This window comes from Anser brachyrhynchus (assembly GCF_964034855.1).
Source record: "Anser brachyrhynchus genome assembly, chromosome: 17".
Classification (NCBI taxonomy): Eukaryota; Metazoa; Chordata; class Aves; order Anseriformes; family Anatidae; genus Anser; species Anser brachyrhynchus.
Window position 1 is genome coordinate 13,727,454 of NC_137710.1, and position 27,858 is coordinate 13,755,311.

General features: G+C 69.3%; 3 protein-coding genes across 8 annotated transcripts; 1 reads left to right on the top strand and 2 right to left on the bottom strand.

Moving 5' to 3' along the window:
* Window positions 1-2,704: 2,704 nt before the first annotated feature.
* Window positions 2,705-8,287, top strand: NEFH (neurofilament heavy chain). Its single transcript, XM_080558909.1, is given in 5 exon segments — window positions 2,705-3,431; window positions 3,433-3,542; window positions 4,631-4,830; window positions 5,316-5,440; window positions 5,637-8,287. Coding segments are annotated over 5 exon segments (2,955 nt in total). The 5' UTR covers window positions 2,705-2,739; the 3' UTR covers window positions 7,465-8,287.
* Window positions 8,288-8,837: 550 nt separating this feature from the next.
* Window positions 8,838-18,990, bottom strand: THOC5 (THO complex subunit 5). Of its 2 annotated transcripts, XM_080558911.1 has the most exons (19): window positions 18,752-18,990; window positions 18,329-18,472; window positions 17,816-17,929; window positions 17,020-17,117; window positions 16,790-16,936; window positions 15,513-15,627; window positions 14,884-15,016; window positions 13,905-13,982; window positions 13,518-13,558; window positions 12,862-12,961; window positions 12,481-12,589; window positions 11,004-11,105; window positions 10,783-10,879; window positions 10,466-10,580; window positions 9,958-10,061; window positions 9,790-9,877; window positions 9,581-9,696; window positions 9,230-9,420; window positions 8,838-9,040 (listed from the first exon to the last, which is right to left on the bottom strand). In XM_080558911.1, the coding sequence occupies exons 1-19, from the start codon at window positions 18,845-18,847 to the stop codon at window positions 8,977-8,979; spliced, it is 2,052 nt and encodes a 683-aa protein (XP_080415037.1). In that variant the 5' UTR covers window positions 18,848-18,990; the 3' UTR covers window positions 8,838-8,976. The 2 variants fall into 2 exon arrangements, with proteins under 2 accessions (XP_080415037.1, XP_080415036.1); XM_080558910.1 differs by having other exon boundaries at window positions 9,581-9,877.
* A 241-nt stretch (window positions 18,991-19,231) lies between these two features.
* Window positions 19,232-26,175, bottom strand: NIPSNAP1 (nipsnap homolog 1). 5 transcript variants are annotated; one of them, XM_080558912.1, is made up of 15 exons: window positions 26,043-26,175; window positions 25,501-25,564; window positions 24,983-25,099; window positions 24,309-24,381; window positions 23,988-24,085; window positions 23,659-23,762; window positions 21,310-21,437; window positions 21,145-21,190; window positions 20,771-20,865; window positions 20,483-20,553; window positions 20,241-20,381; window positions 19,991-20,022; window positions 19,773-19,867; window positions 19,594-19,677; window positions 19,232-19,510 (listed from the first exon to the last, which is right to left on the bottom strand). In XM_080558912.1, exons 2-15 carry the CDS (start codon window positions 25,543-25,545, stop codon window positions 19,446-19,448), a joined length of 1,194 nt encoding a protein of 397 aa, XP_080415038.1. In that variant the 5' UTR covers window positions 25,546-25,564; window positions 26,043-26,175; the 3' UTR covers window positions 19,232-19,445. The 5 variants fall into 5 exon arrangements, with proteins under 5 accessions (XP_080415038.1, XP_080415039.1, XP_080415040.1 ...); XM_080558913.1 differs by lacking the exon at window positions 26,043-26,175 and having other exon boundaries at window positions 24,983-25,087; window positions 25,501-25,560; XM_080558914.1 differs by lacking the exons at window positions 24,983-25,099; window positions 26,043-26,175 and having other exon boundaries at window positions 25,501-25,560.
* Window positions 26,176-27,858: the final 1,683 nt, after the last annotated feature.

Sequence of the window (27,858 nt, forward strand, 5' to 3'; positions counted from 1 at the left end):
GGCTTGGGAGCGGGGGCGGGGCTTGGGGCGGGGAGCTCGGGGTGGGGAAGGGGCGGGGGTGGGCACGGGGGGGACGGGGGGGACGGGGGGGGCAGGGGGGGACACGGGGAGGGACACGGGGGGGGACAGGGGACGGGATGGGGGAGGGCGTGGGGCATGGGATGGGACACGGGGGTGGCACGGGGGGGGACAGGGGCTGGGGACAGTGGGGACAGGGGCTGGGGACGCGGGGGGGGACGGGGTAAGAGAGCGGGAGGGGACAGGGGACAGGGCAGGGCTCGGGGGGGGTCAGGGATGGGGTGTGGGGAGCGGGGGGGGGCAGGGGACAGGAGGGCGGTGGGACACGGGAAGGGAGCGGGGCTGGGGAAGGGCGCGGGGACAGGAGGTGCGACAGGGCACGGGGGGGGGAGGGCAGGGCTGGGTGTCCCCCCCCCGAGCTGCGTGTGTCCCCCCCCCACACCCGGAGCCACCGCGTCCCCACCGGGATCGGGGCCACCCCGCTGAGCCCCTGTGCCGAGCCAGGGGACGGGAGTGCCGGCTGGGGGGGCGGTTATGGGGGGGCTATGGGGTGGGGGGGTTATGGGGTGGTGGGGTTATGGGGGGGGTTATGGGGGGATCATGGAGAGGTTACGGGAGGCTTATGGGGGGTTATGGATGGTGGTGGGGGTTATGGGGAGGTTATGGGGGGGTTATGGGGTGTGGGGGGGTATTATAGGGGGTTATGAGGGGGTTATGGAGGAGTTATAGGAGGGTTATTGGGTGTGGGATGTCATGGGGGGGCTACGGGAGTGAGGGGGGCTATAGGGGGGTTATGGAGAGGTTATGGGCGGGTTATGGGGTGTGGGGGGGTTATGGAGGGATGATGAGGGGTGGGGATGGGTTATGGGGGGTTATGGGGGATGTGGGGGGGTTATGGGGGAGTTATGGGGGTTTATGGGGTGCGGGGATGTTACAGGGCGTTATGGGGTGGGGTGGGACTGCAGCATCCTGCCGCCGCCCGGCACTGCAGCGGCTCTGCCTGCCAACGCGCTGCTCGCTCAGATCCTCGCCTCCGTCCTGACACAGGGAAAAAAATGGAAAAAAAAAAGGAAAAAATAAATAAATAAACCAAAAGTGATGAGTAGGGAGAGTTTTGCAGGGCATGCGTCAAGGTCAGCGCGTGCCATGCGCGTGGGGAACTCCATCCCAGCACGCCCCGGGGCTGGGGGGCTGCAGCCTCTCCAGCATCCCCCCCCCCCAGGGACCACTGCCAGGGCCGGGTGCTGCGGGCGTGCTAATTGGTGGGGCCGGGCCCAGCTGCTGATTGGCCGAGCTGCTGGTGTGCTGATTGGCTGGGTGGTGTAGGTGACATGGCCGCCGGGGGGGTCCCAGCGCACTGGTTGGCCGGGGGGGGGTCTGTGAGCGACGCGTGGTTGGGTGCAGTGCTGCAGGTGGGCACCGTGCCCACGGCCCCTCGTGGGCCAAGTGGTCCCTGCGTGATGGTTGGGCAGGGGGTCAACGGGCTGGGTAGGTGGTCACCTGGTTGGGTGGGTGGTCACCTGGTTGGATAGGTCATCAACTGGTTGGGTAGGTGGTCAACTGGTTGGATAGGTCATCAACTGGTTGGGTAGGTGGTCAACTGGTTGGGCAGGTGGTCAACTGGTTGGATAGGTCATCAACTGGTTGGGTAGGTGGTCATATGGTTGGCCAGGTGGTCAACTGGTTGGGTAGGTGGTCAACTGGTTGGGTGGGTGGTCAGCTGGTTGGCCAGGTGGTCAGCTGGTTGGTTGGGTGGTCACCTGGTTGGGTAGGCGGTCAACTGGTTGGGTGCATAGTCAACTGGTTGGGTCTATCACCTCTTGGCCCAGTGAGCCATGAGAGCCAGTAGATTGGGTGATCCATGTGCACTGGTTGGCCATGTAGTTCATAGCTCCTCATAGACCAAGTGGTCCATGAGTGCTGGTTGGCTGGGTGGTCCATGCATACTGGTTGGGCAGGTGGTCAACTGGTTGGGTCTACGCATGCCTCTTGGCCCATTGAGCCATAAGTGCCAATAGATTGGGTGCTCCATGAGTGCTGGTGGTCCAGGTGGCCCATGGCTCCTCATAAACAAAGTGGTCCATGTGTGCTGGTTGGCTGGGTGCTCCATGGCTCCTCACAGACCAAGTGGTCCGCATGTGCTGATCAGTGGGGTCTTGGCCCGGTGGTCCGTGAGTGCCGATGGCTCGGGTGCTCCACGCGCACTGATAGCCTGGGAGGGGCCACGTGTGCAGCTTGGCTGGTGGCCCCGTGGGCTGACGGGCTGGTTGCCCCCCATCCCGGGGTCCCATCCCTGATCCCCCCCATCCCCCTGTTCTCCTGGGGACACTCCCACCTCCCCTCCACCCTGCAGTGGCACCCGGGAACCCGTCCCCAGGGGGTCCCCACTGCGGCACGGCTCCCCCAGCACCTGGGGGGAGGGGGCTGCGAGTGGAGCACCCCGGGGGTCTTTGCCCCCCACCCACGCCACGGGAGTGCCTCCGTGCGGCCCCCGAGGGTCCCCAGCTCTCTCCCCCTCGCCCCCCTGTGCCTCCCTCTCCCCCCCGGCGCCGTCCCCCGGCCCCCCCCCCATCCCCCGGGGGGCTGCGGCGGCGGCTCGGGGCGGCGCCGCTGCCGGTGCCCGGCCCCCTCCCGGTGCCGGCGGCGGGGCGGGGCGGCCCCGACGGCGCCCATAAAGCGGGCGGCGGCGGCGGCGGTGCCGCAGTGAGGGCGGGGGCCACCATGAGCCTGGTGCTGGAGGCGCTGCTGGCCCCTCCGGGGGGGCTCCGCAAGGAGCCCGCCCGCTCCGCGCCGCGCTCCGCCGCCGCCTCCTTCTCCTCCAGCGGCTTCCACTCGTGGTCGGTGCCGGGGCGCGGGCTGGGGGCGGCGCGGGGCGGCGGGGGCAGCGCCGCCGCCTCCTCGTCCGCCACCACCGAGAGCCTGGAGTCGCTGGAGGGGGAGCCGCGGGCCCGCAGCGAGAAGGAGCTGCTGCAGGCGCTCAACGAGCGCTTCGCCGGCTACATCGAGCGGGTGCGGGCGCTGGAGCAGCGCAACCGGGCGCTGGCGGCCGAGGCGGCGGCGCTGCGGCAGCAGCAGGCGGGGCGCTCGGCCATGGGCGAGCTGTACGCCCGGGAGCTGCGCGACATGCGGGGCGCCCTGGTGCGCCTGGGCGCCGAGAAGGGGCAGCTGCGGCTCGAGCGGTGCCGCCTGGCCGAGGACGTGGCCGCGCTGCGGGGCAGGCTGGAGGAGGAGGCCCGGCACCGCGCCGGGCTGGAGGCGGCGGCCCGCGGGCTGGAGCAGCGCTCGGCGCGGGAGGAGCGCGCCCGGGGGCCGCTGGAGGAGCGCGCCCGGGCGCTGCGGGAGGAGGCCGAGCTGCTGCGGAGGCAGCACCGGGACGAGGTGGGCGCCCTGCTGCGGGAGGCCCCCGCCGAGCCCCCCCCCCGCCGCGCTGCGCCCCGGCGTCACGGCGGCGCTCCGCGACCTGCGCGCCCAGCTGGAGGGCACGGCGGCGCGCAGCACCCTGCAGGCCGAGGAGTGGTTCCGCGGTGAGCAAACCCCCCCCCAAAAAAAAACCCTGTCCCCCCTCCCAGTGCCGCCCCACGCCCCCCGCATGCTTCGGGGGTACCCCCGGGCCGGGGGTCCCCCGTTCGTGCTGCGCGCCGGGAGGGCGCCCCCACCCCGGGAGGGCGCAGGGGGCTCCCCCCACAGGCTGAGCCGCAGCAGGGCGTTGCGGTAAGTCCCTCTGTCCCCCCCCCCAAGTCCCTGTCCCCCCTCCCAGCCGTGTGCATGGCCCCCGGGTGCGTGCTGCGCTCCGGGAGCATCTTATGGTAACCCCCCCCGCCCCGTCCCCCGCTGTCTGCAAGGGCGCTGCGAACTCCCCCCCCACACACACCCATCCCAACCCCCCCGGGGGATTTTTGGGGAGCCCCCCCCCCATCACCTCCCCACCACCCCCAAGGTCGGGGCAGCCCCACGCTGCCCGCTGGAGCGAGGCCAGGAGCTGCGGGGAGGGGAGGGGGCTGGTGCCGCATCCCCGGCGGGGGGGGGGAGTGGGGAGGACGAGGGGGGGCCCGCAGGGTGTGTCCCCCCTGCGCTGCGGGGCTCGGCACCCATGGGTGCGCTGGGAGCCGGGCGGGAGGGCTCAGCACCGCGGACAGCGGCCCCTGGGCACCGCGGACAGCGCCCAGGGGTGCGGCGTCGGCCCCGGGGTGCGGGGGGCTGCGGGCTCCGGCTCTCCCCGTCCCCGGGGGGGTTGCGGAGCTCTGCGGCACGCCCCTCCGCAGTTCTGCCCCCCCCCAGCGGTGCGTCTGGCCGCAGCCCAGCGTGGCGAGGTGGTGCCCGGGGTGGGGGGGGGTCTGTAGGGCTGCGGCAGGAGCTCGAGGGAAGAGGGGGGGTTACGCTGGAGAAGGTCCAGGGTGGAGAAAATTCCTGCCCAGCCCTCCCTGCCCAGGCGCCTCCGTCCTCCTGGTGCAACGTGGGCACCACCAGAGGGGGGCTGGAGAAGGGGGACCCCTCGGGCTGGCCCCGCAGGGGACGCGCGCGGGGGATTTGCAGCCTTTAAAGGGTTTGAGGCTCCCCAAGGAGGGGAGACCGCAGCCTCCCTCCCTGCAGCTCGTCCTCTCCCCCGCCGCAGTGAGGCTGGACAAGCTCTCGGAGGTGGCCAAGGTGAACACGGACGCCATCCGCCTGGCCCAGGAGGAGATCTCCGAGTACCGCCGCCAGCTCCAGTCCAAGACCACCGAGCTCGAGGCCCTCAAAGGGACGCAGGAGTCGCTGGAGAGGCAGAGGCAGGACTCGGAGGAGCGCCACCATGCCGATGTCCTGTCCTACCAGGTAACGCGGGCAGGGTCCCAGCCCCTCCGGTTGGTGCAGGGGGACTCCCGGGGCTCCCGTAACAAAGCTGTCCCCTGTGTCATCTGCCCATGGCGTTGGTCACAAATGCCACTGAAGCGTGCCCAGGCTGCGTCTTGTGTCCCGAGCACAGCTGCACTGGGTGGTGGCTGTGGACTGAAGCGTTGTCCCCAGGGCGATGCCACAGCCTCGGGCTGGGGTTTGGTGGCTGGGGTGGCCCCCAGACTCACCCGAGTCCTAGAAATGTCACCCCTGCCATCGGGAGCCCTCAGTGGAGGTGGCGCAGGGCTCTGGGGCTCCCCTGGGGACTATCTGGAAGCCCCTGTGCTTGCCCCCTTCCCCCCGTGTCCACCCCTCTGTGGGGGCACCCCAGTGCTGGGTGGGCAGCATCCCCCCCCAAAGACCTGGGGGCGGTTTTGGGGTGCTGCTGCCACCCTGCCCGGCCCCAGCCGCTCCGTGTGTGGCAGGAAACCATCCAGCAGCTTGACAGCGAGCTGAGGAACACCAAGTGGGAGATGGCGGCCCAGCTCCGCGAGTACCAGGATCTGCTCAACGTCAAGATGGCGCTGGACATTGAAATTGCCGCCTACAGGTACGGGGTCGGCAAGGGGAATGGGGGGCCTGGCCGTTCCCCAGGGCTGGTGTCTCTTAGGGCGCTCCCTGGGGACCCTTCTCGGTGAGGGGGAGGCACTTCTGTCCTCTGGGACCACCTCCGAGGTCCAGCTGGGTGACCCAGGAGGGGGCGGGAGGCAGCTGCTGACAGCCCCGCTCTGGTCTCCTCCTGGCAGAAAGCTCCTGGAAGGGGAGGAATATCGGATCGAGTCCGGCTTCGGGATGATCTCCTTCCCCGAGGTGGTCCCCAAGGCTCCCGGCATCGCGGCCAACATCAAGGTGAAGAGTGAGGAGAAAATCAAGGTGGTGGAGAAATCTGAGAAGGAGACGGTGATTGTGGAGGAGCAGACGGAGGAAATCCAAGTGACCGAGGAGGTGACCGAGGAGGAGGAGGCTGAGAAAGAGGCTGAAGAGGAGAAAGCTGAAGCAGAGGGTGGAGAAGAAGAAGCCAAGTCTCCTGCAAAGGAGGAGGCCAAATCCCCAGCTGTGAAGTCCCCAGAGAAACTTGAGTCCCCTAAAAAGGAGGAGGCCAAGTCTCCAGCTGTGAAGTCCCCTGAAAAAGTCCCAACCCCCTCAAAGGAGGAGGCCAAGTCCCCAGCAGTCAAGTCCCCAGAAAAGCCACCAACCCCCTCAAAGGAGGAGGCCAAGAGCCCAGCTGTCAAGTCCCCGGAGAAACCCACGCCCCCCAAAAAAGAGGAGGCCAAGTCCCCAACTGTCAAATCCCCAGAAAAACCCACAACCCCTTCCAAAGAGGAGGCCAAGACCCCAACTGTGAAGTCCCCAGAGAAACCCCCAACACCCTCAAAAGCAGAAGCCAAGTCCCCGGCAGTCAAGTCCCCAGAGAAGCCACCAACGCCTTCAAAGGAGGAGGCCAAGTCCCCAGCAGTCAAGTCTCCAGAAAAACCTGCAACCCCCGTAAAGGAAGAGGCCAAGAGCCCAGCTGTGAAGTCCCCGGAGAAACCCGCTACCCCCTCCAAAGAGGAGGCCAAGTCCCCAGCTGTGAAATCCCCAGAGAAACCCACAACCCCCTCCAAAGAGGAGGCCAAGACCCCAGCCATGAAGTCCCCAGAGAAACCCCCAACGCCCTCAAAAGAAGAGGCCAAATCCCCAGCAGTCAAGTCTCCAGAGAAACCTGCAACCCCCTCCAAAGAGGAGGCCAAAAGCCCACCTGTCAAATCCCCAGAGAAACCTGCGACACCCTCCAAAGAAGAGGCCAAGACCCCAGCGGTGAAGTCCCCAGAGAAACCCGCAACCCCCTCGAAGGAGGAGGCCAAGTCCCCAGCAGTCAAGTCTCCAGAAAAACCTGCAACCCCCTCAAAGGAGGAAGCCAAGGCCCCAGCGGTGAAGTCCCCAGAGAAACCCCCAACCCCCTCGAAGGAGGAGGCCAAGGCCCCAGCAGTCAAGTCTCCAGAAAAACCCGCAACCCCCTCAAAGGAGGAGGCCAAGGCCCCAGTGGTGAAGTCCCCAGAGAAAGCCAAGCCTCCCATGAAGGAGGAGGCCAAGCCTCCGCAGAAGGAGGCAACGCCAGCCAAGGAGCCCGTCCCCTCCCCTCCCAAGGAGCCGAAAGCCCCCGCGAAGGAGGAGAAGGCTGCCTCCAAGCCCGGAGCTGAGGAGGGCAGGAAGGAGGAGGCTCCCAAGAAGGACGCCCCAGCCAAGGTGGAGGAGAAGCCCAAAGAGAAGGTGGCCGCTGGGCCAGAGCCTCCGGCCCCGCAGGTGAAGGAGACCACCAAGGCCGGCCCCAAACCCACAGAGGAAGGGAAAGCCGAGGGAAAACCTCCGCAGGAGGCCGGCAAAGCAGCCGTGAAGGAGTCAGAGAAGCCGAAGGCCAAGGAGAAGGTGGAGGAACCAAAGAAAGCGGTGGAGGAACCCAAGAAGAAGGTGGAGGAACCCAAAGCCAAACCCAAAGACGAGCCCAAAGCCAGTAAAGAGCCCCCCAAGGCTGAGAAGCCCTCCAGCACGGACACCAAAGCCCCGGAGCCGGTGCCCGCTGCGGGGAAGAAGTGAGGGGAGCCCCAGCCCCGAGGCAGCACCCCTGGGTGCAGGAGCTGCTCCGCTCCCCTCCGAAGGGCGAGATGGGGAGGGACCCGCGGAGGGCCCCCCACCCGGCCAGGCCTTACCTTAGCAATATGTTCGTGAGAGACACAGCCCCTCGCCGCCCCACTCCCCTGGTATGTTATGATAGCTTCCGTAGCAGAATGTGATGTACGCAGAGCGCCACATTTAACACTTGAATTACAAGGAGGAGAACAGCCCCCAGGGGACCCGACTGCCCTTCTCCGATAAGTGCATTTATTTAACGGCCGTGCCATCGAGGGACAAGTGCACCGCAGAGCTCCAGCTGCAGGGGACGCGTGCCACGGGCTGGCTGGCAGCGTCCTTCCTCCCCTCCCCGGGGGCACCGACTGTCCCTGCAGCGTGCCCCCGGCTGCAGCGGCCTTCGGTGGGGGAGCACCGCGCAGGAACGCCCCCGCCCCGGGACTACACCGTGCACTAGGAACCTCGAGCCCACTGTCAGTTGCTTATGTGCAATAACCAAATAAAGTGCTTACAGAGACAGCCCGGCTCTTGCTGGCGTTGCTTGGTGGAGGGAGGCAGGGAAGCCTGGCCCGGGGGGGGTAGGATTTGTCAGCTGGGGTGCACAGGGGGTGGCACGGGGCTTTCTGAGGCACGTGGCGGCATCAAGGGCAGGTCCTTCACCTCCCCGCTTTCCTTGGGGGAAAGCCCAGCTGGGAAGCAGGGGAGAGCCCAGCTCGTGGGTGGGCACCAAGGACTGCACTCCCCAGGGGGGCAGGGGCTGGAAACGGGGCCAGTCCCCATCACGCTCCGCAAAGGCCATGTTTTTCTTCCTTCTCTTTTTAAATCTCAGCTCCCCAGGGGTGGGGAGGGCCTGGTTTAACCCAAGCACTACCCTGCACTGCAGCACCGCGCCTGCAGCACCTGCAGGGGAGGGGAAGAAGGGCTACGAGCCTTCGGGGGGGTTGCTTTGGCAAAAATTGTCCCTGTTGGAGAGGCGGGAAGGGGACCTTGTGTCAGGGATGGAGCCCCAGGGCTGTGGGACAGGACCCACCATGGGGAGCTGTGAGGGATGGAGAGGGGACAGGTCGCAGCCCAAACCTCCCCTTCTGCTCCGGGGTTTGTGCCGAGTCAGCTGGCAGGCAGCTGGTGCGGACAAGGCAAGGCTGGGGCTGCAGTGCGGAAGCAGGAAGGGGCTATTTTTATCCATCTCAATTCCCTGTTACCAAGGTTCTGCAGCAGGGAAGGAGGCAGGGCCCCAGGCACAGGGGCTGGGGGGGACACAGCCCTGCCACGGCCAAGACAGAGGGGACAGGATGACCCCCGGGTCCCCCTCCCCAGCCTCAGTCATCACACACACATCATTTTCCTTCAGTTCAGCGTTTAATCCTTTTGGCTACAAAACAAGACCCAAAAATCTCAGAAAAGGAACTCAAACAGCGGGACGGGGACACTCCTCTCTGTGCCAGGATGAGTCCCGGTCCCAGAGCAGCGCGGCAGGGCTCAGCGGTGGCTGAAGAAGCCCTGAGGGTAGTTGAACTTGAAGGGCTTCAAGCGCATGGGGCCCCTGCGAGAAGAGAAAAAGGTGGAGGTTGGCCCCCAGGTGTCTGCTTCCAGCCAGGCGTGGGGGTAAATGCAAGCTCCCAGGCGCGGAGCACCCACGGGAAGGGCCAGGCAGCAAAGGAAAGGCTCCAAGCGGTGCGTGGCTGTCACCAGGTGCGGGGACAGCAATGCCACCAGGGCACGGGGCCCTCACCTGACCAGGCGCAGACACATCTTCTCCTGGGGAAACTCCTTGGGCCCCTCCACGCTGGTGTCGTGGGGCTCTGTCTCCAGGTAGACGTCCAGCACCATGCAGAGGCGCTGCAGCTGGTTGGTGAGCAGCTGGTAGCCGGGTTTGGGCCCCCACAGCTCCTTGTAGCACACGTTGACCTCGCTCTCCATCGCCTGGCAGAGGCACAGAGAGCAGCACGGCCTGAGTTCGGTTTGCTGCTCCTCCCAGCCCCCCACCTGCCCCCGTGGCTCCCTCGCTAAGGGCACAGAACCGCTGGGAACAGCCCCAGAAGCCAGCAGGTCCCCAGCTTCCTCCCCCACCACCCCTGCTTACCCGAATGTTGTCGTCGTTGTTGCCGGTTCGCTCTCCTTTCCAGTTCAGGCAGAGGCTGAAGATGGGCGGCAGCGCGGAGTAGCCGGGGTTCAGGACCACGGCGGCCTGGAGCTTGGCTGAGCGGGGCAGGGCACAAACATCACCCACAGACCACGGGGGCGACCCGGGCAGCCAATAATTAGGCATTACTGGGGGAAGGAAATGCCTACCTGTGCCCCTTTCTATCAGCGCCATGTAATAGAGGTGCGTGTCTTCGGCCAAGCCGGCCTCCAGCACGTCCTTAGTGTAGGGCAGCTCCTGCAGGGGGAGGCAAGAGGAGGAGTGAGCGGCTGCTGGCGCAGGAGCTGGAGGGGACGCGGCCTCCACGCGGCGCCTACCGCGTAATCCTCGAAGGGGATGGCAGTCCACTTCACCAGGCGCGAGACGATCTTGGTGGGGAAGAGATGCTGGCACTCACTGGAGACCGGCACCACGCCGTGCTCTGCAAGCAAGGACCAGGCTGAGCGGGGCAGGGGACGAGAGCTCTCTGCGGGTGGCGGCAGGACCGGGGCCCGGGGACATCCCCTGAACTTCTGACACCTTCACCAGGCGCCCAGAGAGCGGTGGCGGCCTCGGCTGCCATCCTGCTGCTGCTCACAGCCTCGGCGGCGCGTGCCCAGCCTGCTCGAGGGGCACTCGGCACGCCTGGGAACGCGGCTCTCCTACCGCCACGGCCTGAAGCTGCTCCGGCGCAGGGATGGCCGGTCCCAAAGGCCATCAAGAGGGGACACAGCCGCCCTGTCCCACCCCAGCAGGGCCCCCCCCGAGCACAGAGGGGCGGTGGCAGCGCAGCGCTGTAGCACCAGGCACCGTCCCCAGGCAGGGGCCGTGGGGCCGGGCACTCACCGAGAGAGGCGAACTGCTTGTGGAGAGCCAGGCGGGACTGCAGCCTCGTCCGCAGCAGCTTCACCGTCAGCTCCATGTGGCTGGCGCTCAGCGAGTTGTCCGCGGTCACCGTGTGCTGGGGGACCAGGGGACGTCACCGCCTTGCCCGGGACAGCAGCCCCCAGCCAGGGCTGCTCCGCGGCCGGGGCTGCTGCCAGCCGGAGCCCCGGGCCCTCGGGGGGACGGGACAGGACACAACCGCCCCCAAAGCCTCCCCAGAGCCCCGCCAGCCCAGCTCGGCATCCTGCCAGAGAGGGGAGGGAAGGGGCGAGACGTGCCTGAGGCTGATCCTTGGGGAAGTGCAGGCCGCCCAGCTTCTGCACCCACACGTAGGGGTGCCCCAGCTCCGACACATAATCGCTCAAGGTCAGGATGCTGCGGGAAGGAGGAGGCAGGGTCAGGCCACCCCGGAGAGAGCGCCCTCCCCCGCGGGGAGCGGGCTCCTCCTTCCTCCAGCGCGAGCCCGCGGCAGGGCAGCGGCCGCACGCAGCCCGCTCACCCCACTTTGTCGAACTGGAACTGGTTGGCGGGGTTGGGGGTCTTCTTCCCGTGGTCCCCCGGGTACAGGCAGCTCAGGAGGGAGTCCGGGGAGAGCAGGTCGCTGGCGGGAGGGAAGAGGCGGATCACGCAGCAGCACGGCCCCACGCCCCTCCGGGGCACCCACTAACGGGCTGTGAGCCCAGAGAGTGGGGGCAACAAGCCCCATGGGCTGGGTTTTGAGACCACAGCGGCTTTCCTCTAGTTCCACTCCAGAATCCCCCAGGGAGATCTCCCTGGCTGTACAGGAGCTAAAAATCCCCGGGGTTCCCAGGGAGTTACTCCAAGGCACCCCGGTGCGTTAACTCTGAAGCCTACTGATGACCACCTGCACGGGAACCCTGCGGGGAGCCCAGTCTGGGGGGGGGCTCGGCCAGGGGCGTCCCTGCCACCGCCAGCCTCCCCTAAGCAAGGGACCCCGAGGGACCCTGCCTTCGGGGGTCTCACCCGGGGCTAGGGGGGCGCCGAGACAAGATTTGTCTCGGCAGGAAGGATGGACACCTGCCTGTCACGGAGGGGTTTGGGCTCCTACAGGGAAAAGCGAACCCAGGAGGACCGGGAGCCCTCGCGGGGACAGCCTGGGAGGCAGCACCTGCTCACGGGGGTCCCAGGGCAGCCTCTCCGGCCTCCCTCAGACACCTCCTCCTGGCCTGGGAGAGCGCTCAGCTGATCTGAGCTCCCTGGGCGGGCTCCCATAGCTGCCATTTCAGCCACTCCTCACACAAACCAGGCTCAAGCAGTCCCTGGGGAGCCCACGGAGAGGCAGCTGCACCTCTGGTGCTCAGGACAAGGTGACCCGCAGAGCAGGCAGGCAGAGGGAGCTGCCAGGCAAAGGCTGCAGCAGGGAGGAGAGCAGTTTGGCCGCAGGACGGTGGCCGCACGTGGACGAAGAGAGGTTCCCCACAGGCACTGCTCTCCTAAGTGGTTCCCAACCTGCCCTGCCCCTGGTTCGGTCGTGGGGATGTAGCAGGGGGAGGGAGGGGAGGGGGGAGGGAGGCAGGACGCTGCCTGGAGCTGCGGCAGCCTGGCACGGCTCCCACAGCAGCCCTGGAGCTAACGGGGAGGACGCGGCAGGGGCAGCGAGGCAGAAGCACTCTGCACGTGCAGAGGGGCGGCCGTGCTCTTGGGGGCCTCTCGCACCCACTAACGAACAAACCAGGACAGCCCTTGGGCACTGCGGCTCCGCACAAAGGCCTCTGCGATGCCCCCGGTAAGGCAGGTGAGGGACTGAGGATAAAAACTCACCCACGGGCCCACGTCACCCGCGGGGGAGCCGAGGAACGCTCACTGGGCGTTGCGGGGCTCTTACAGCCCACGGCTCAGCTGAGGGACGTTGCCAGCACGTGCCAGCCCTCGCGCCGCGTCACCCCGCTGCTGGGACACCTGGGCAGGGCGCTCGCGACAACCTCTGGGCTCAGCACCCACGGGGCAACGCTCACCCGGCGCTGACGGCGGTCGTCATCTCGACGGCAGTGGTCACCTTGGTCTTCACCGTCATGACGTTGAGGTTCATCAGGTAGTAGAAGGTCAGGTGGAGCACGTTCTCGTCTGCGCCAACAAAGGAGGGGCAACAGCGCGTTGTGCTCCGGCTCGGAGCGCCCACGACTCGTGGGCAAGGGGAGGGCAGGGAGAGCTGCCAGAGCTGCCCAGCGCCTCTGCTCGGCCCCCGCCGCAGGGCCACGCTCATCCCTGGGGAGTGGGGCTGAGGGCAGGGACAGGGCCCCCCCCCGGCGCTGCCCCGCTCTGCCCTCGTTGCCACAAAGGCCCCCTGACCCCCCCGCCACCCACCTCCGCGCCGAGGGCCGCCCGCCCCCACCTACCTTTACACTTGAGGTCGACGGTGACGGACAGCGGGTGCCGCTTGAGCATCTCCTTGCGCTTGTCGTCCAGCTGCACGCCCAGCGTGGGCCGGCGCCGCTTCTGGGGAGGGGCACAGAGCTGTGGGCCCAGTCCCGCTGCCCCTCGGGCCCCTGCTGCCCTCTCCTTCCCTCCCCACCTCCCCAGCCCCGAGGTCCTTCCCTGCCTGGCCCCCTTCCCGCACCCAGGCAGGGCTGGGAGCCGCCCCGAGCAGCCCCGGTGCCGTTTCGGGCAGGCGGCGAGGCCCAGGGGCCGTTTATTCGAAGCGGGGCAGCTCCAGCGGGAGAGCTGCAGGGCGCACGCTGCCCTGCATCCCCAGACGGGATGCGAGTGCGGAAGGGCGCGAGCGCGGCAGGATTGCCCCCCCCCCCACGTGCTGTGCTCGGGGCAGACGCTGGGACGCAGCCTCCCCCCGCCCCGAGGAGCACCCGGGGGTGCCCAGCTGCTCCGGCAAGGCCAGCTCTCCCCTCCCCTGGGACCGGCCGGATTTAAGGCCGGCACGCTTCCCCGCACGCTGCCAGCGCCCGGGGCCGGGCCCCCAGCCGCTCCCAGGCCAGCAGGCGCACGGGGCCCATCCCCGAGACACGGCGCTGGGAGAGGGCACGGCGCCGCCCCTTACCGTGGTCTGCTCCTCCTCCACGTCGGAGTCGCTCTCATCATCTGCCCGAGGAGAGGAGAGGGAGTGAATGCAGAGGAGAGGGAGTGAACGCCGCGGCGAGGGGCTTTTCCCACGCCCAGCTCCTCAAGCTGACACCGCAGCTCCCCCCAGACGTCGGCATCCCCCCTCGCGAGCAGAACGGGCGCGATGCCCTGCTCGGGAACGTTCCCCCGGCACCAGAAGTCACTCCGGCGGACGAGGGACCACGGAGCCCTCTCAGGAAGGCCTTGGGCACAAGGGCGATGGGCTGCCGGGATCTCCATGCAGCGCCCCCAGGCCAGCCCCCCGCCCAGAACACGCCCGCTCCTCCCCCCACGCCGCTGGCTGCAGCAGCAGCTCCCCGCTCACCCTGCGAGTCCTCGGGCGGCTTGTACAGGGCTTTGGCTTCCTCCACGCTGCCTTCGATGGCCACGACGAGCTTCTTGTCTACACAGGGACACGCAAACCGAGTCAGGAACCCAATTCCGTGTGGGAAAATCAGTCAGCAAAAGCCTTGGTGCGGGGTGGTAAGGTGGGGGCGTGGGGGACTGCAGAAGCACGCCCCCGTGCAGCATTTACTAAGCCCAAAGGAAATCCCGGCTGCAGCGCTGCCCCAAAAAACCTCCTGCCCCACGGCTGCACGAGGCAGAGCCCCACAAAGCTCAAACGAGGGGTCAGCAGGAAGAGGAGGGTGTGCAGGGGGTTCTGCGGGGCCGCCATGGGGCCGGATCTCCCGGCAGGATGGGGTCAGAGGAGGCGCAGCACTGGGGTTGGAGGGACCGTCACTGGAAGCCGTAAACACCAAGTCTGTCAAGAACCAGCACGGGCTGGGGGCTGGAGAGCACGAAGAGGGAGCAACGAGCTGCCGAGGCGCTCATTTTTAGGGGCGTTTTGGGCAAAGCACCCCCTTCCTGCTGAGCAGCAACCCAGGAGACGCAGCCGGCGCGGGGCGGCCCTGAGCCCTGCTGGGAAATCCTGGCTCCGGGAGAGCTCGGCGAGCGCCACGACAGGCCTCCCCGCGCAGAGCTGGCCGAGGCAGGGGGGATGATTTCAGGTGAACTGCAGAAGGCAGCACCGGCACCGGGCGGGCTCGCAGGCCGCCGTTATCCTCGCCGACCTCGGTGCGGTGCCGAGGACGGGGGGCGGAGGCGGGCAGGCAGCTCCCCCAGCAGCCCTTCTGGCCAGCAGAGCCAAGCTCCGACGAGGTTTCAGACGCTGCTGCCTCAGGGCGCTGCCTCCGGGCTGAGCAGAAGGCGCCGGGAGGGCCGCAGCGCCCCACGCCTCCCCGGGGCGGCGCTTCCTGCGGGCACCACCAAAACCCGGCCCGCGAGGCGCCGCCGGTGCTCACCGCAGGCCTGCCCGTAGGCGCTGGCTTGGACGAAGAGAACGTAGAGGGGCGGCGGCAGGTGTCGGGCCGTCTCGTACTGCTTGTGCGCCTGGTCGAAGGGCATGAAGAGGTACTCCTGGACGGGCAGGGAGGCCTGCGGGGACAACGGGATGGGCTCCGGGACCAGGGACGGAAGGGAACGGGCGCCCTTCTCAGCGCCTCCCTCGCCCCCCGGCACGTGGGAGAGCGGAAAGCGGCTGAGCAGCTGCGGCGTTAAACGCGAGGGGCAGCCACGGCAAGCCCCCGGGGGGGCCGGCAGCTCGCCCTCCCTGGAAAACTTCTGGACGCGAAAATAACCCGGTTCCTCCTCCTGCTCCCTCCTCCCAAGGCAGCCACAAGGGGCTGGAACTGCGCACGGCTCTCCGGGGGGAGGCCCGCTCAACGAACCCTCGGCCGCAGCGCCGCAGGAGCTGCCGCAGAAACAAGGAGGCCCCGGAGAAGCCAGCGGGGCAGGGAGCAGCTCGGACACACGCGCTCGCTCAGCCGGGACCCGACACCCCCTGGCGCCACGCTGGGCGGGAGGGGACCGCGCCAGCAGCGCTCCCGGGGCCGCGCAGCACTTCCCCTTCCCCGCGGGGCTCAGGGAGTACCTGCATGATGCTGTTGAGGCGAGGCTGCAGGCTGCTCAGGTACTCCTTCTTCACCTCGATCTCCTTCAGGATCTTCTCCTTGATGGTCAGGCACTCCTTGTACCTCTCTGCCAGCCTGCGGGGGGGGAATTCGGTTAGCACCACGCAGCGCGGCGCTGCGGCCGGCCCGGGGCAGCAGCCCCAGGTGCCCTGAGCTGACCCGAGGCCCCGCAGGGTCCGGGAGAGCCGGCGCAGGGGCACGCAGAGAGCTCTCGAGGGCAAGCGGAGGCAGCCGGGAACTCGGAGCAAGCAGGGAGAGGAGGTGGAAGCTGAGCCTCGTGCTGTGCCCAGTCAGGGCAGCGACCACAACTTCCCTCAGCAGCGCTGCTCCCGCGCCAGCTCCGCTGCCGGGACCCAAACGGGTTCATCCTGACCCCGAGGAGCCTTCTCCACTCGGCGCCACGCCAGCAGATCCCAAGGTCGGCCCCTGCGAGTCGGCTCAGCAGGGCAGCGCTTACGCAGTTCTCCACGCCCGGCTGGAAGGCCGAGGGAAGCGGAAGCTGGCCGCGACTCCGGTGCCTCCAGCCACTAGGCACCCTCCAGAACGAAGCCCAGGGGACACGCAGCACGCCGCGCGACGGCAGGGCTACAGATGCCACCGCGACCGCCGCGGAGAGACGCCAACAGGCTGCTCCTCGAGCAGCCCTGCAGCAGCTGAGGAACCCAGGGGGCCGGACCCTGCCTTAGGGCAGCAGGACCCTAGGACCGAGCCCCCTAAACCCGCTCCTTGCCCAGCAGACACAGCAGCGATCGCTTCCTCCCACGCGTCCCGTCCTGCACAGCGGGGTTCCGCATCACAGCGCCTCGTCGCCCGTCCCGAAACGTCACCGCCCCGCCGGGCGGCCTCTGGGCAGACACGTGCCAAAAGCAGCAAGCTCCAAAATCCATTTTCTCCTCTCCACGCCCCGGAGCCAGCGCTGATGGGCACGGCGGGTTCCTCAGGACGGCCGAGGACGCCTCGCTGCCCAAAGCGGAGCACGAGGCGCAGTCCCAGCGGGGCTCCCCTCCGCCAGGCACCCCCGTGAAAGCTCCCCGCTCTGCAGAAAGGGCCCCGGCCAGCCCAGCCCTACCCAGAGGGCGGCTCCCTGTGGCAAGGACTCAGTTACAGTTACCTGCCACTTGCTTTAGGCTTGCTTTGACGGCTTCAAAAGGGTGACAAAAACCTCTCCCCTGTGCCCGCCTCGCGCGGCAGCCCGCAGAGCCCAGCCCGCAGCTCTTTGCGGGCGGACCCGACCCACCTCTTGCGCTGCTCCAGCTCCCAGTCGAGGCGGGCGAGGGTCTGCTGGTGGGGCTCGGTCAGGGTGATGTCCGGCCGGCTGATTTCGGTGGGGGCCTCGCTGTAGAACTCCTCCAGGCTGACCAGCTCGATCTCCTCGTGCTTTGACCTGCAACCACGCAGGGACCGCGGTGAGGGAAGGCGGGGTGGCAAACGCACAGCCCCTCCTCGCCCCCCCCCGGCCAAGCTCACTTGAACTCCAGGCACTTGGTGATCTCTTTCTGCAGGTGCATCACCTCGTAGAGCAGGTTCTGGAGCTGCAGGTGATAGGCGTCCACCTTCTGCTTCGCCTGAAACACGGACGCGGCCGGTGACCACGACAGATGCAGAGCGGGAGGCACAAGCGGCGGCGGCAGAGCGGTGAGGATGCCCTCCCCAGAGACCCCGAGCACACGGAAGCGCTCGGCGGGGTGAGCGGGGACGGGCTTTTACCCCACAAAAGTCACCGATACCCGCGCACCCCCTGGCACCGCCCAGGGATGACGGCTTTGGGGGTATGCAACCGTTTAGGGGAAAAAATGACGTTTTCAGGACTGGGGAAGCAAACGCTCATCACCTCAAACCGATCCCGTTCCCTTTCAGGGACACAGCGTGTTCTGGGAATGAGACCAGGGCAGAGCTGCCTGGGCACGCGGGCCTGGTCTGTCCCAGTGCCTGTTTCCCCAGCAACACGCTGAAAACAAACGCTGCTGTACCATGAAAACCTCTTTGAGGTGTCTGGGTAAAAGCTCTGGAGCCCGTAATTCACATCTCTCAGGCCCTCAGCACACCGGGCTCCTGAGGCAGAGCTTCCCGCCTCACCGCCACAGACAGGAGCCGTCCCTCCTTCGTAATCCGTCACGATTACGTCCTCCGCGTCGCCGCTGAGCCTCCGGGCAGACCTCCAGCACAGGGAGCACTGCCCGGCAGGGCCTCATCCTGCCCACCCGCGCATGCCGCAGCCCCCCCCGGAGCCCCCATCCCAGGCTGGCCACCCCCGGCCCCGTACCTCGTGGGTCTGGTCTCGCCCCTTCTTCAGGCGGATGTGCGCCAGCCGGTTGAGCTTCTTCAGGGTCATGAAGTGCACGCAGCTCTGCATACGCCGCTCGTCTATCTCGGAGGCCTGCGGGCAGGAGGCAGCTGCGGGAGGCGGCGGGGAAGCCCCGGCCGCAGAGCCCCTGAGCTCTGCGGAGCCGCGGCGGCGTTACCGGGCCTCCTGCTGCCCGCGCCCCAGGCTCCCAGCACCACAGGGGGCTCAGCGCCGTCCCTGAGAGCCCCGGTCCGCCAGCGCGCTTCCCAGCGCAGCCCAACAGCACCTCGCGTATCAGTGACCCAGCCTGCGCAACGAGGGCTCGGCCAGAGACCCCACGCCCTCAGCTAGGTCGTGTTTTATTTTATTCGCGACAGACCGTTTCGTTTCCCTAATCCCCCCCGGCACAGAGCACGGCTCGTGGCGCTCCCCGTGTAAGGGAAAACGCCCAAGAGCAGCGCGCGTTCAGCCCGGCGCCGGGGCTTTCCTTACGTTGTCCTTGATGCCCCTGCTCTTCAGCTCCTGGATCTCCGCCATGAGCCTCTGCAGCTCCTGGCAGGTCTCCTTGTACAGCTCGTAGTCCCTGATGGGGTCGCGCAGCTCCACCTCGCACTCCTCGCTGTAGTACCGGGCGTCCTGCGCGGGGAGCAGGCCGCGGGGCCCCCCGTCACACCGGCAGCCCCCCCTCGCCCCGTTAAGTCGCGGAGGGCTTGGGGGCAGCGCCGTGACCCGGGGGCAGCGCCGTGACCCGGGACCCGACCCCCCCCCCCCCCAGCGGCGCCCCAGCTCCCGCTGCTCTCCGGCAGCGGGCTGTGCTGCGGCAGGGCCCGGCCTCGCCCTGAGGCCCCCGGGCGGCCCCGCTCGCTGTGAGGGCCGCGGCGCCCCCCCGAGGGCCGGGCCGGGCCCCGCCGTTACCTGCTCGCCCTCCGCCTTGCCGCGCTTGCCCTCCGGCGGGGCGCCGTCCGTGCGGATCACTTTGGGCTTCCGCTTCTTGCCGGCCTCCGAGGACATGGCGCTGGGGGCGCTGCCGGGGGCGCTGCCGGCGGCCCGGCCCCGGCCTCCCCCGGTCCCGCTGAGCCCCCCCGGTCCCTCCCGGTGCTCCCGCTCCCGTCGCACGCCTCCGCCCGGAAGTGACGCGCGGAGCAGACAAGCGCGGCCCAGGCGGGGCAGAGCGCCCCCCCCCTCCGGCGGGCGGTCCTCCCGAGGGGGCGTGGCCTCGGGCGATTGAGCGGGCGTGGCTTGCGCGCTGTGGGCGTGGCTTGCGCGGCCAGTGGGCGTGGCCTGGTGCTGTGGGCGTGGCCTGTACGCTGTGGGCGTGGCCTGTGCGCTGTGGGCGTGGCCTCGGTCCCGCCGGCGCGCCGGCGGTGCTTTGGTAGCGGGGAGCCCAGGCACGGAGAGCGGCAATGAAACGTTTAATTGGTCCCGCCGCGCAGCCCCTCATTTGCACGTCATTAGCGGTAATTAACAGCAGCTGCCCCGCCTCCGCAGCCCCCCCCCCCCCCCAGCCCCCCACCGGACCCGGGGGCTGCCCCAGCCCCGGGGCTGGGCACAGGACGGGGCCGGGGGTGCAGGATTCAGCCCCCCGCGGCCCCCCCCCCCCCCGGTCCGGTCACTGCAGCGGGGAGATCTTCAGCGGGATCATGATCCGCGACTCCATCGTCCGGATGAGCGGGACTGCAAAACGCAGCAGCGGGGTCACGGCGCGCTGCGGGCGGCTACGGGGCCGCCCCCCCACCCCCCCGGCCCCGCACGCTCACCCGTGTAGTACACGTTCTCGTCCCAGCCCCGCTTCCGCCACGCCGCGTTCCTCGTCTCCTCGCGGGACTGCAGGTCCTTGTAGGCTGCCGGCAGGGGAAGGTTCGCGTCCGAGCCCGCTGCGGCCCCGCAGCGCGCGGGGTTTCGGGTGCCGCGGGGGGCAGGGCGGCGAGAGGCTTACCCCAGAGGTGGTGCACGACGTACAGCTCCCCGATCTGGGAGAAGAAGCCGCCCACGGCCTCCTGGTTCTCCTGCCGGTACTTAATGGCCCGAGCCCTGGCAAAGGGGGCAGGAACGCAGAGGGGGGGGTTGCACAAGGTCCCCCCCGTGTCCCTGCGCTGAGGATGGCCGACGCTTTGTCCGTGCCCCACTTCCAGGGACGAGGAGGCAGCCGCTTACCAGTTGTTGCCCCACTCAATCATGGTCCCTGGCTGGAAACAGAGGAAAAACCCCGCCGGGTGAGCGGCCAGATCCCAAGCACCACCCGCTCCCTCTGCTCCCCACGACCAGAGCGGGATCCCCGGGGCTCAGCAGCCCCCCAAGCCCCCACAGAGCCAGCCCCCGCTGGGGGGGCTCTGGGATTTCCCAGCCGGGTCCCAGAGGCGAGCCCAGGAGGCGCCCAAACCCCGCGGAGGCGCCGTGCCCCCACCTTGAGCTTGTAGGTCCTGAGCTCGTAGATGTTGGGCCCCGGGCGGGGCAGGGGCTCGTTCCAGAAGCTGAACTCGAGCAGCAGCTGGTTCCTGCGCGACAGCAGCATGCGGCTGCGCTCCTTGCGGAAGTCCAGGTACTCCTGGGGACAGCCAGAGCCGGGGGAGCTGCTGCGAGCGGGGGCACCCCGGGGTGGGGGGGGAGGGCCGCGGGAGGGCGGCGCGCTGCCGGCTCGAGCGGTACCTTGTTCTGCTTCAGCTTGTTCATGCAGTCCATGAGGGCCGGGTACCCGCCCGAGAAGCGCCAGAGGTGCACTGGGATGGGACCGCCGAGGTGTGGGCTGGGGGAAAGGCACCGGGCGCCCCGCAGAGCCCCCCCCCCAGCCACCAGGGCTCACCCCGCGTCCTCTCCCTGCCCGGCGCCGGGGTCAGGGCTAGGAGGGGGGTGACGGGGGAGCCCCTGGGGGCCGCTGGGTGCCCCCGTTGGGGGCCCTGCCTTCGCTGTCTCTTCGTGCAGGAGCCCGGCGCTCACCTGCCTGGTCCTGCTCGCCGTACCACGTGTTCCAGTTCCCGACCAGGTCACAGGGGTAATCGGCGTCCAAGTGCAGCTTGGGCAGCACCTCCTCTCTGCGCGGGGCACAGGGGGCGGTTGGGGGGCGGCCGTCTTCCTGGGACACCCCCCCCCCCAAAATGAGAAAGGGGGAGGCTGGGGGCTGGGTGGGCAGCAGCTGCGTCTCTCCCAGCGAGAAGGGGGCTGAGTTTCTTACCCCTGAGTGCTCCTGGCACCCCCATTTGCCCTCCCAGCCCAGCACGAGGGGGGTCTCCCTCCATCTCAGCCCCCCCCCAGACCCCACTGGGACACCGGGCAGCCCCCCAGCGCACGGCAGGGCAGCAGCGGGGGCTCACGTCAGGCTGTTGTAGGCATCCAGGCATTCTGGCTTCACGTTGTGAACTGCGGGGGAAAGAGGGCGAGAGGCTCTGTCGCCTTCCGCAGCAGGGATCGAGGCGGAAACGGGACGGACAGGTGGGCTACAGGGGTGCGTTCCCCCCGCCTGCCTGCGGGGCACTCACACTGGATCTTGTAGAGGTTGCTGGTCTCCTTCTTGGACAGGAGGTTGGAGTGGGCGTCCTTGCGGGGGTCCACCTTGTGCACGAACAGGGAGCGGAACCAGCTGCCCTCGCTGTCCCGCGAGTACGCCCTGCGGGGGGGGGGAACACCGGGGAACGACCGCTGCGGCCTGGTGCGGGGGCACAACGGGAGGCGGAGGCGACGCGGACCCTCCCCAGCCCTGCTCCGGGACCCCTTTTCCCCCCCCCCATCCACCCCAAGGCGCCCCCCCGGGAGGGAGCTCGTTCGTCTCCTAGGGCCCACGCCGAGGGGCTGCGGCGCAGCACAGAGCACACGGAGGCAGCGCGGCAGGGCCGGACCTTTGCCCCGGTAATGTATTAACGGCGCGGGCCGGGGTCAACGGCCCCGTACACACGGGGGGGGGGCCGGGGTGACACCAAACCCCCCCCCCCCCAACCCTCTTGGCGAGGCCGCGGCTGGGGGGGGTGGGGGGGAGAAAGGAAGGGGTGGGGGGGAGAGGGGATGCTGGGGGGGGGCTGGGGGCTTGGGGGGGGGGCTGGGGGCTGAGGGTCTGGGGGATGAGGGGGGGGCGCTGGGAAGGGGAAAAGGGCCTGGGGGGGGGGGGGGGGTTGGTCTGGGCCTATGGGGGAGGGGCTGGGCCTGAGGGGAAGATGGGGCCTGAGGGGGGGCTGGGCCTAGGGGGGGGGGATGAGGCCTGGGGGGGGTCCGGGGCCTGAGGGAGCGGCCGGGGCCTGAGGGAGCGGCCGGGGCCTGAGGGAAGCTGGAGCCCGGGGGCTCCGCCGGGCCCCGGGAGCGGTGCCGGTGCCGTGCCGGTGCCGGTGCCGCCCCCCCCCCGCTCACCGCGCCCCGCCGCCGCCCCCGCAGCACCGCAGCCCCCGCAGCGCCGCCGCCATCTTGCCGCGGCGGGGCCTGGCCGAGGGGCGCGGGGGGCGTGGTCGCCCGAGGCCACGCCCCCGTCCGGAAGCGGTGGGCGGGGCCCCGCGTTGGCCACGCCCCCCGCCGCCGCCGCCCTCAGAAGCTGGCCTGCAGCACCGTGATCCTGATTGGCCGCCGCGCCGCGCCGCCGGCCCCGCCCCCGCTGCCCACAAGGCTCTGCTCCCACGGCCAGCGCCAGGCCTCGCCGGCCGCCCGCAGCGCGGCCGCGCCTTCGGTGGGCGGCAGCCAATCAGAGGGGCCGCTCGCGGAGGGCGGCGCCCGATTGGCCGCGGGGCCTTCCCCCGCGGCCCCCCGCCCCCCGCCGGCCGAGGCGGGCGGCTGCCGCCGATTGGTCGCGGCGCCGGGGGGGCGGGGCTCCGGCGGGGGGCTGCGGGGCGGGGCCTCCGGCGGGGGGGGCGGCAGCGGGGGCGGGGCCGGGCTGGGGGCGGGGGGCGGGGTCAGAGCCCCCCCGGCACCTCAGGGCCCCCTCGGCCCCCCCGTGTCCCCCTGTGCGCCCCCACGGCCCCCCAGATCTCTCCACGGCCCCCCCCAAGGACCCCATATCCCCATATGTCCCCCCAGGGCCCTCCTCCTGTGTCCCCCCATATCCCCCTGTGTCCCCCCCAAGGCCTCCCATGTCCCCTCATATCCCCCCGGATCCCCCCATATCCCCCCCGTCCCCCTGTGTGCCCCCAAGGCCCCCCCAAACCCCACCACGTCCCCCCCAAGCACCCCACATCCCCCCATGTGTCCCCCCATATCCCTCCGTGTCCCCCCACGTCCCCCTAAGGCCCCCCCAGCCTCCCATTTGTCCCCTTATATCTCCCCGTGTACCCCTGCATGCCCCCAAGGCCCCCAAAATCTCGTCATGTCCCCCCCATGTGCCCCCCCATGCCCCCCCATGTCCCTCCATATCCCCCCATGTCCCCCAAGGCCCCCCCATGTGTCCCCCCATATCCCCCTGTGTGCCCCCTAGGCCTCCCATACCCCCCCAATATCCCCCCCACCCATGTGTCCCCCCATGTCCCCCCATATCCCTCCATGTCCCCCCATGTCCCAATAAGGCCCCCCCAACCTCCCATTTGTCCCCCTATATCCCCCCGTATCCCCCCGTGTACCCCTGCGTGCCCCCAAGGCCCCCAAAATCTCGTCATGTCCCCCCCATGTGCCCCCCCCACGTCCCTCCATATCCCCACATGTCCCCCCAAGGCCCCCCCATGTGTCCCCCCATGTCCCCCCAAGGCCCCCCCATGTGTCCCCCCATATACCCATGTCCCCCCAAGGCCTCCCATACCCCCCATACCCCCCCCATACCCCCCCAAACCTCCCCCATACCCCCCCAAATCCCCCCCAATATTCCCCCCATGCCCCCCCCATACCCCCCCGTGTCCCCCCCCCCCGGTTTGGGGGCTCACCCCCCCAGGGGCGCGGCGCAGCGCCGCAGGGCACACACCCAGGCGCTCAGCTCCGCGGGGCTCTCGGCCCCCAGCACGTAGGGCCGCATCCCGGGGTGCTCCGCCTGCAGGGGGGGGGGAAACATGGGGGGGGGCCATGTGTGTGCCCCCCCCCCCCCAGCCACGGCACCCCCAGATCCCTGCGAGGAGCCAGGGCTTGGGGGCCCCATTGCACGGGGCTGGGGTCACCCCGCTCCCAGGGGTTTGGGGTCGCCGTTCCCAAGGGTTTGGGGGTCCCCCTGCCTGGGGGGGGGGGGGACAGGGGTCGGGGTGCCCCCCCCCGGACTGACCGTGAAGAGGAAGCGGGGGGCGCTGGCGGCGGGGCCCAGGACGCGGATCCGGTAGCTGGGCAGGGGGAGCCCCCCCCGAACCCGCTGCTCGCTGCTGTCTGGGGGCAACGGGGGGGGGAGGGGGGCTTCAGGGGGGGGGCAGCCCCAAGGACCCCCCCCCTGCCAAACCTTCCCCCCCAAAAAACCCCCCAGCCCCACTGTAGGGACCTTGGGACCCCCCCACTGTGCTCAGCCCCCCCAAGAGACCCCTGGGCCATCCCCCAGGGCCCCCCCCCTCACTCTGGGCCCCCCCGGTGCCCCCCCCCGGTGCCCCCCCCTCACCCCGGTAGTAGTAGAGGCAGAGATCGACCAGCACGAACCAGCGCCGCTTCCAGAGCCGCAGCCCCGAGCTGTCCTGGGGGGCACGGCGGGGGGGGGGCTGAGCCAGCACCGCCAAAAGACAACCCCCCCCCCAGTACGCTCCAGACCTTCCCCTAAAACCCTTCTGATCCCCCAAACCCCGTAACCCCCCCCCAAATCCAGCCCCCTCCAAACCCCATACCCCCCCCAAAATCCAACCCCCCCCCCCCGACCCCTTCAAACCCCATAAACCCCCCAGCAGCCTCAGCACCCCCCAGATCCCCCCGGTGCCCCCAGACCCTCCCCGTGAAACCCTTCTGATCCCCCAAACCCCATAACCCCCCTACACCCCCCCCAAACCCCATAGCCCTCCCCCAAAATCCAACCCCCCCAGACCCCTTCAAACCCCAAACCCCAGACCCCCAGACCCTCCCCCCCAAAACCCTTCTGATCCCCAAAACCCATAAACCCCCAAAATCCAACCCCCCCGACCCCTCCAAACCCCATAACCCCCCCAGCAGCCTCAGCAGCCCCCCAGCACCCCCAGACCCTCCCCTGAAACCCTTCTCATCCCCCAAACCCCATAACCCCCCCGAATCCAACCCCTCCCAGCCCCCCAAACCCCATAACCCCCCCCAAAATCCCCCCCCCCCCACCTGCTTGTGCAGCCAGCCCCTCATGGCTGGGGGGGCGCGGGGGTCCCTGCGCATCGCCTGCCCCCCCTTCCCAAAGGCGTGCACCCTCGGCACGGGGCGGCAGGGCTGGGGACGGGGCTTCACCGGGGGGGGGGGGGGGCTCAGAGCCCCCCCTCAGGGCCCTGTCCCCCTGTGCCCCCCCCCAAACACCCCCCCGTCTCCCCACAGCCCCCCTCAATCCCCGGGGTCCCCCTTCCCAGGTCCCCTTTGGGACCCCCCCGCACCCCCCAGCCCCAAGCCCCCCCCCCCATAGCTCCCCATGTCCCCTGCCCCCCCCATAGCCCCCTATGCCCCCCCCGCACCCCCACAGCTCCCCATGCCCCCCAGTGCCCCCCCATAACTCCCCAAGCCCCCCTGCCCCTCCCCATACCCCCTTGAGCTCCCCCTGCCCCCCCATAAATCCCCCTGCCCCCCATAAATCCCCCTGCCCCCCCATACCTCCCCCTGCCCCCCCATTTCCCCAGCCCCCCCGTGCCCACCTGGGTGCCGGGGTGCCGGGGGGGGGCCGTGTCGCGGCCGGCCATGGGGTCCCAGCGGGGGCGGCTGGGGGGGGGGCACCGTGAATGGCCCCATTCAGCCCCCGCCGCCCCGCGCACAGAGGCCCCGTTCTGCGGCGTGCGGGGGCGCTGGGCCGGGGGGCCGGGAAGGGGGGGCCGGGGGGCTCCTCGCCCGCCGCTCGTCCCATCCTGCCCGGCTCCGTCCCCTTGTCCCGGTCCCGGTCCCGTCCCGTTACCCAGTGCCAGTCCCGGTTCTGATCCCAGTCCCACCCCATTATCCCAGTTCCAGTCCCGGTCCCATCCCGTTATCCCCCCGCCGGTTCTGGTCCCATCCCATTACCCCTGCCCTCAGTCCCCACCCCGCTATCGGTGCTGGTCCCAGTCCCGACCCGTTATCCCCGCACCGATCCCAGTGCCCCAGTCCCACCCCATTACCCCGTTACCCCAGCCCCAGCCCCATCCCGCTCCATTTTCCCAGTGCTGCTCCCGGTCCCACGACCCCAGCCCCAATCCCAGTCCCGTACCGTTATTCTGGAGCCGGTCCCGGTCCCGTTATCCCGGTGCTGGTCCCGGTCCCGTTATCCCGTCCCTGCGGTCGCAGCCCGGCTGTGACCCTGCGGGGGGCTGGCACGGGGCAGCGCCCGCCCCCATCCCAACCCCGCGGTGACACCGCGGACGGGGACGACCACCGAGCAGTGGGGCACCCCGGGGACATCCCACGGCGGCGTCACGGGCGGCCACGGGAATGCGGCACCCCGAAGTATCGTGGGCACCCCGAAGTATCGTGGGCGTCTGAAGCATCGGGAACGTCCCACAAGAACGGGGACATCCTACAACGTGGACATCCTACAACATGGACATCCTACAACGACACGGACATCCCACAAGAACAAAGACATCCTACAACAACAGGGACATCCCACAGCATCACGGGCATCCCCCAGGAACGTGGACATCCCATGGCAGCACGGACATCCCACAACATCATGGGCACCCCACAAGAACAGGGACATCCCACAGAAATACGGACATCCTACAACGACACGGACATCCCACAAGAACAAGGACGTCCCCCAGGAACATAGACATCCCCCAGGAACATGGACATCCCATAACAACTCGGACATCCTATAACATCATGGACACCCCACCCCATGGAAACCCCATGGCATCGCGGCCATCCCACAACAACACGGACGCCCCACACCACCGTGGCCATCCCACAACAACACGGCCATCCCGCAGCGCGTCCGCTCCGAGCAGCGGGACGGGACCAGTGGCCACCCATGGGTGCTGCGGCCCCGGGGTCACTGCTGGCACCCCGACACCTCCGCTGCGGGGGGATCCCCAGGGGGAATGGGGCTGGGCTGGGGAACGGGGCCAGGGCGCTGCGGGAGGGCCCCGAGGTGGCCCCGGGCCAGCCCCACGCCCTGGTGGCTTTGGGATCGGGGCCGGGGATCCCGCTGAGGGGGGGCTGCCTGGGCACCCAGGGGGGCCGGGCCTGGTGGAGGCTGCCCGGGGAGGCTGCAGAGCTGGGGGCACCCCGGGGGCACCCCATGGCCCCACAGACACCCCACGTGTGCCCCAAAGATGTTCTGTTGACACCCTGTGGACACCTCATGACCCCACAGATGCCCCAAGAACACCCCACGGACACACTGTGGGTACCCCATGGACACCCCATGGCCCCACAGACACCCTACTGACACCCTGCGGGCACCCCACAGACACCCTGTGACCCCACAGACACCCCATGGCCCCACAGACACCCTACTGACACCCTGCGGGCACCCCACAGACACCCTGTGACCCCACGGACACCCCATGGCCCCACAGACACCCCACAGACACCCTGTGACCCCACACATTCCCTACAGACATCCCACACATGCCCTATGGGCACCCCACGGGCACCCCACGACCCCAAGGACACCCTATGGGCACCCCACGGGCACCTCATGACCCCACAGACACCCAGTGGGCACTCCATGGACACCCCACGACCCCCCCCACGCCCTATGGGCACCCCATAACCCCCCACAAACCCCATAGGCACCCCCCCCATCCCCCATAGACACCCCACAGACCCCCTATGGGCGCCCCATGGGCACCCCATAACCCCCCCCAGACCCCCCTATAGCACCCCATGGGCACCCCATAACCCCACACAAGCCCCATAGCCCCCCCCATAGCCCCCCCCCGACCCCCCAGACCCCCCATAACCCCCTCCCTGGTCCTAGTGCCCGCCCCCCCACCACGCATGCGCCCCCCGCATGACGTCACTCCGCGCCCCTCTCTCCTCCTTCCGCCAGGCGGCGCCGCACCCTCCTCCTCCCTCCA

Bases quoted from the DNA above. Each gene is read 5' to 3' on its own strand.
- THOC5 (XM_080558910.1), bottom strand. From the start codon at position 18,847: ATGTCCTCGGAGGCCGGCAAGAAGCGGAAGCCCAAAGTGATCCGCACG. The intron at 15,628-16,789 runs GTGGGTCGGGTC...CCCCCCCCGCAG, and splicing joins GAGCTGGAGCAGCGCAAGAG to GCTGGCAGAGAGGTACAAGG. The intron at 13,983-14,883 runs GTGAGCACCGGC...GTCCCTGTGTAG, and splicing joins CGCCTACGGGCAGGCCTGCG to ACAAGAAGCTCGTCGTGGCC.
- NIPSNAP1 (XM_080558912.1), bottom strand. From the start codon at position 25,545: ATGGCCGGCCGCGACACGGCCCCCCCCCGGCACCCCGGCACCCAG. The intron at 25,100-25,500 runs GTGGGCACGGGG...CCCCCGGTGAAG, and splicing joins CCCGGCACCCCGGCACCCAG to CCCCGTCCCCAGCCCTGCCG. The intron at 19,678-19,772 runs GTAAGCCTCTCG...CCCTGCCGGCAG, and splicing joins CGTCGTGCACCACCTCTGGG to CCTACAAGGACCTGCAGTCC.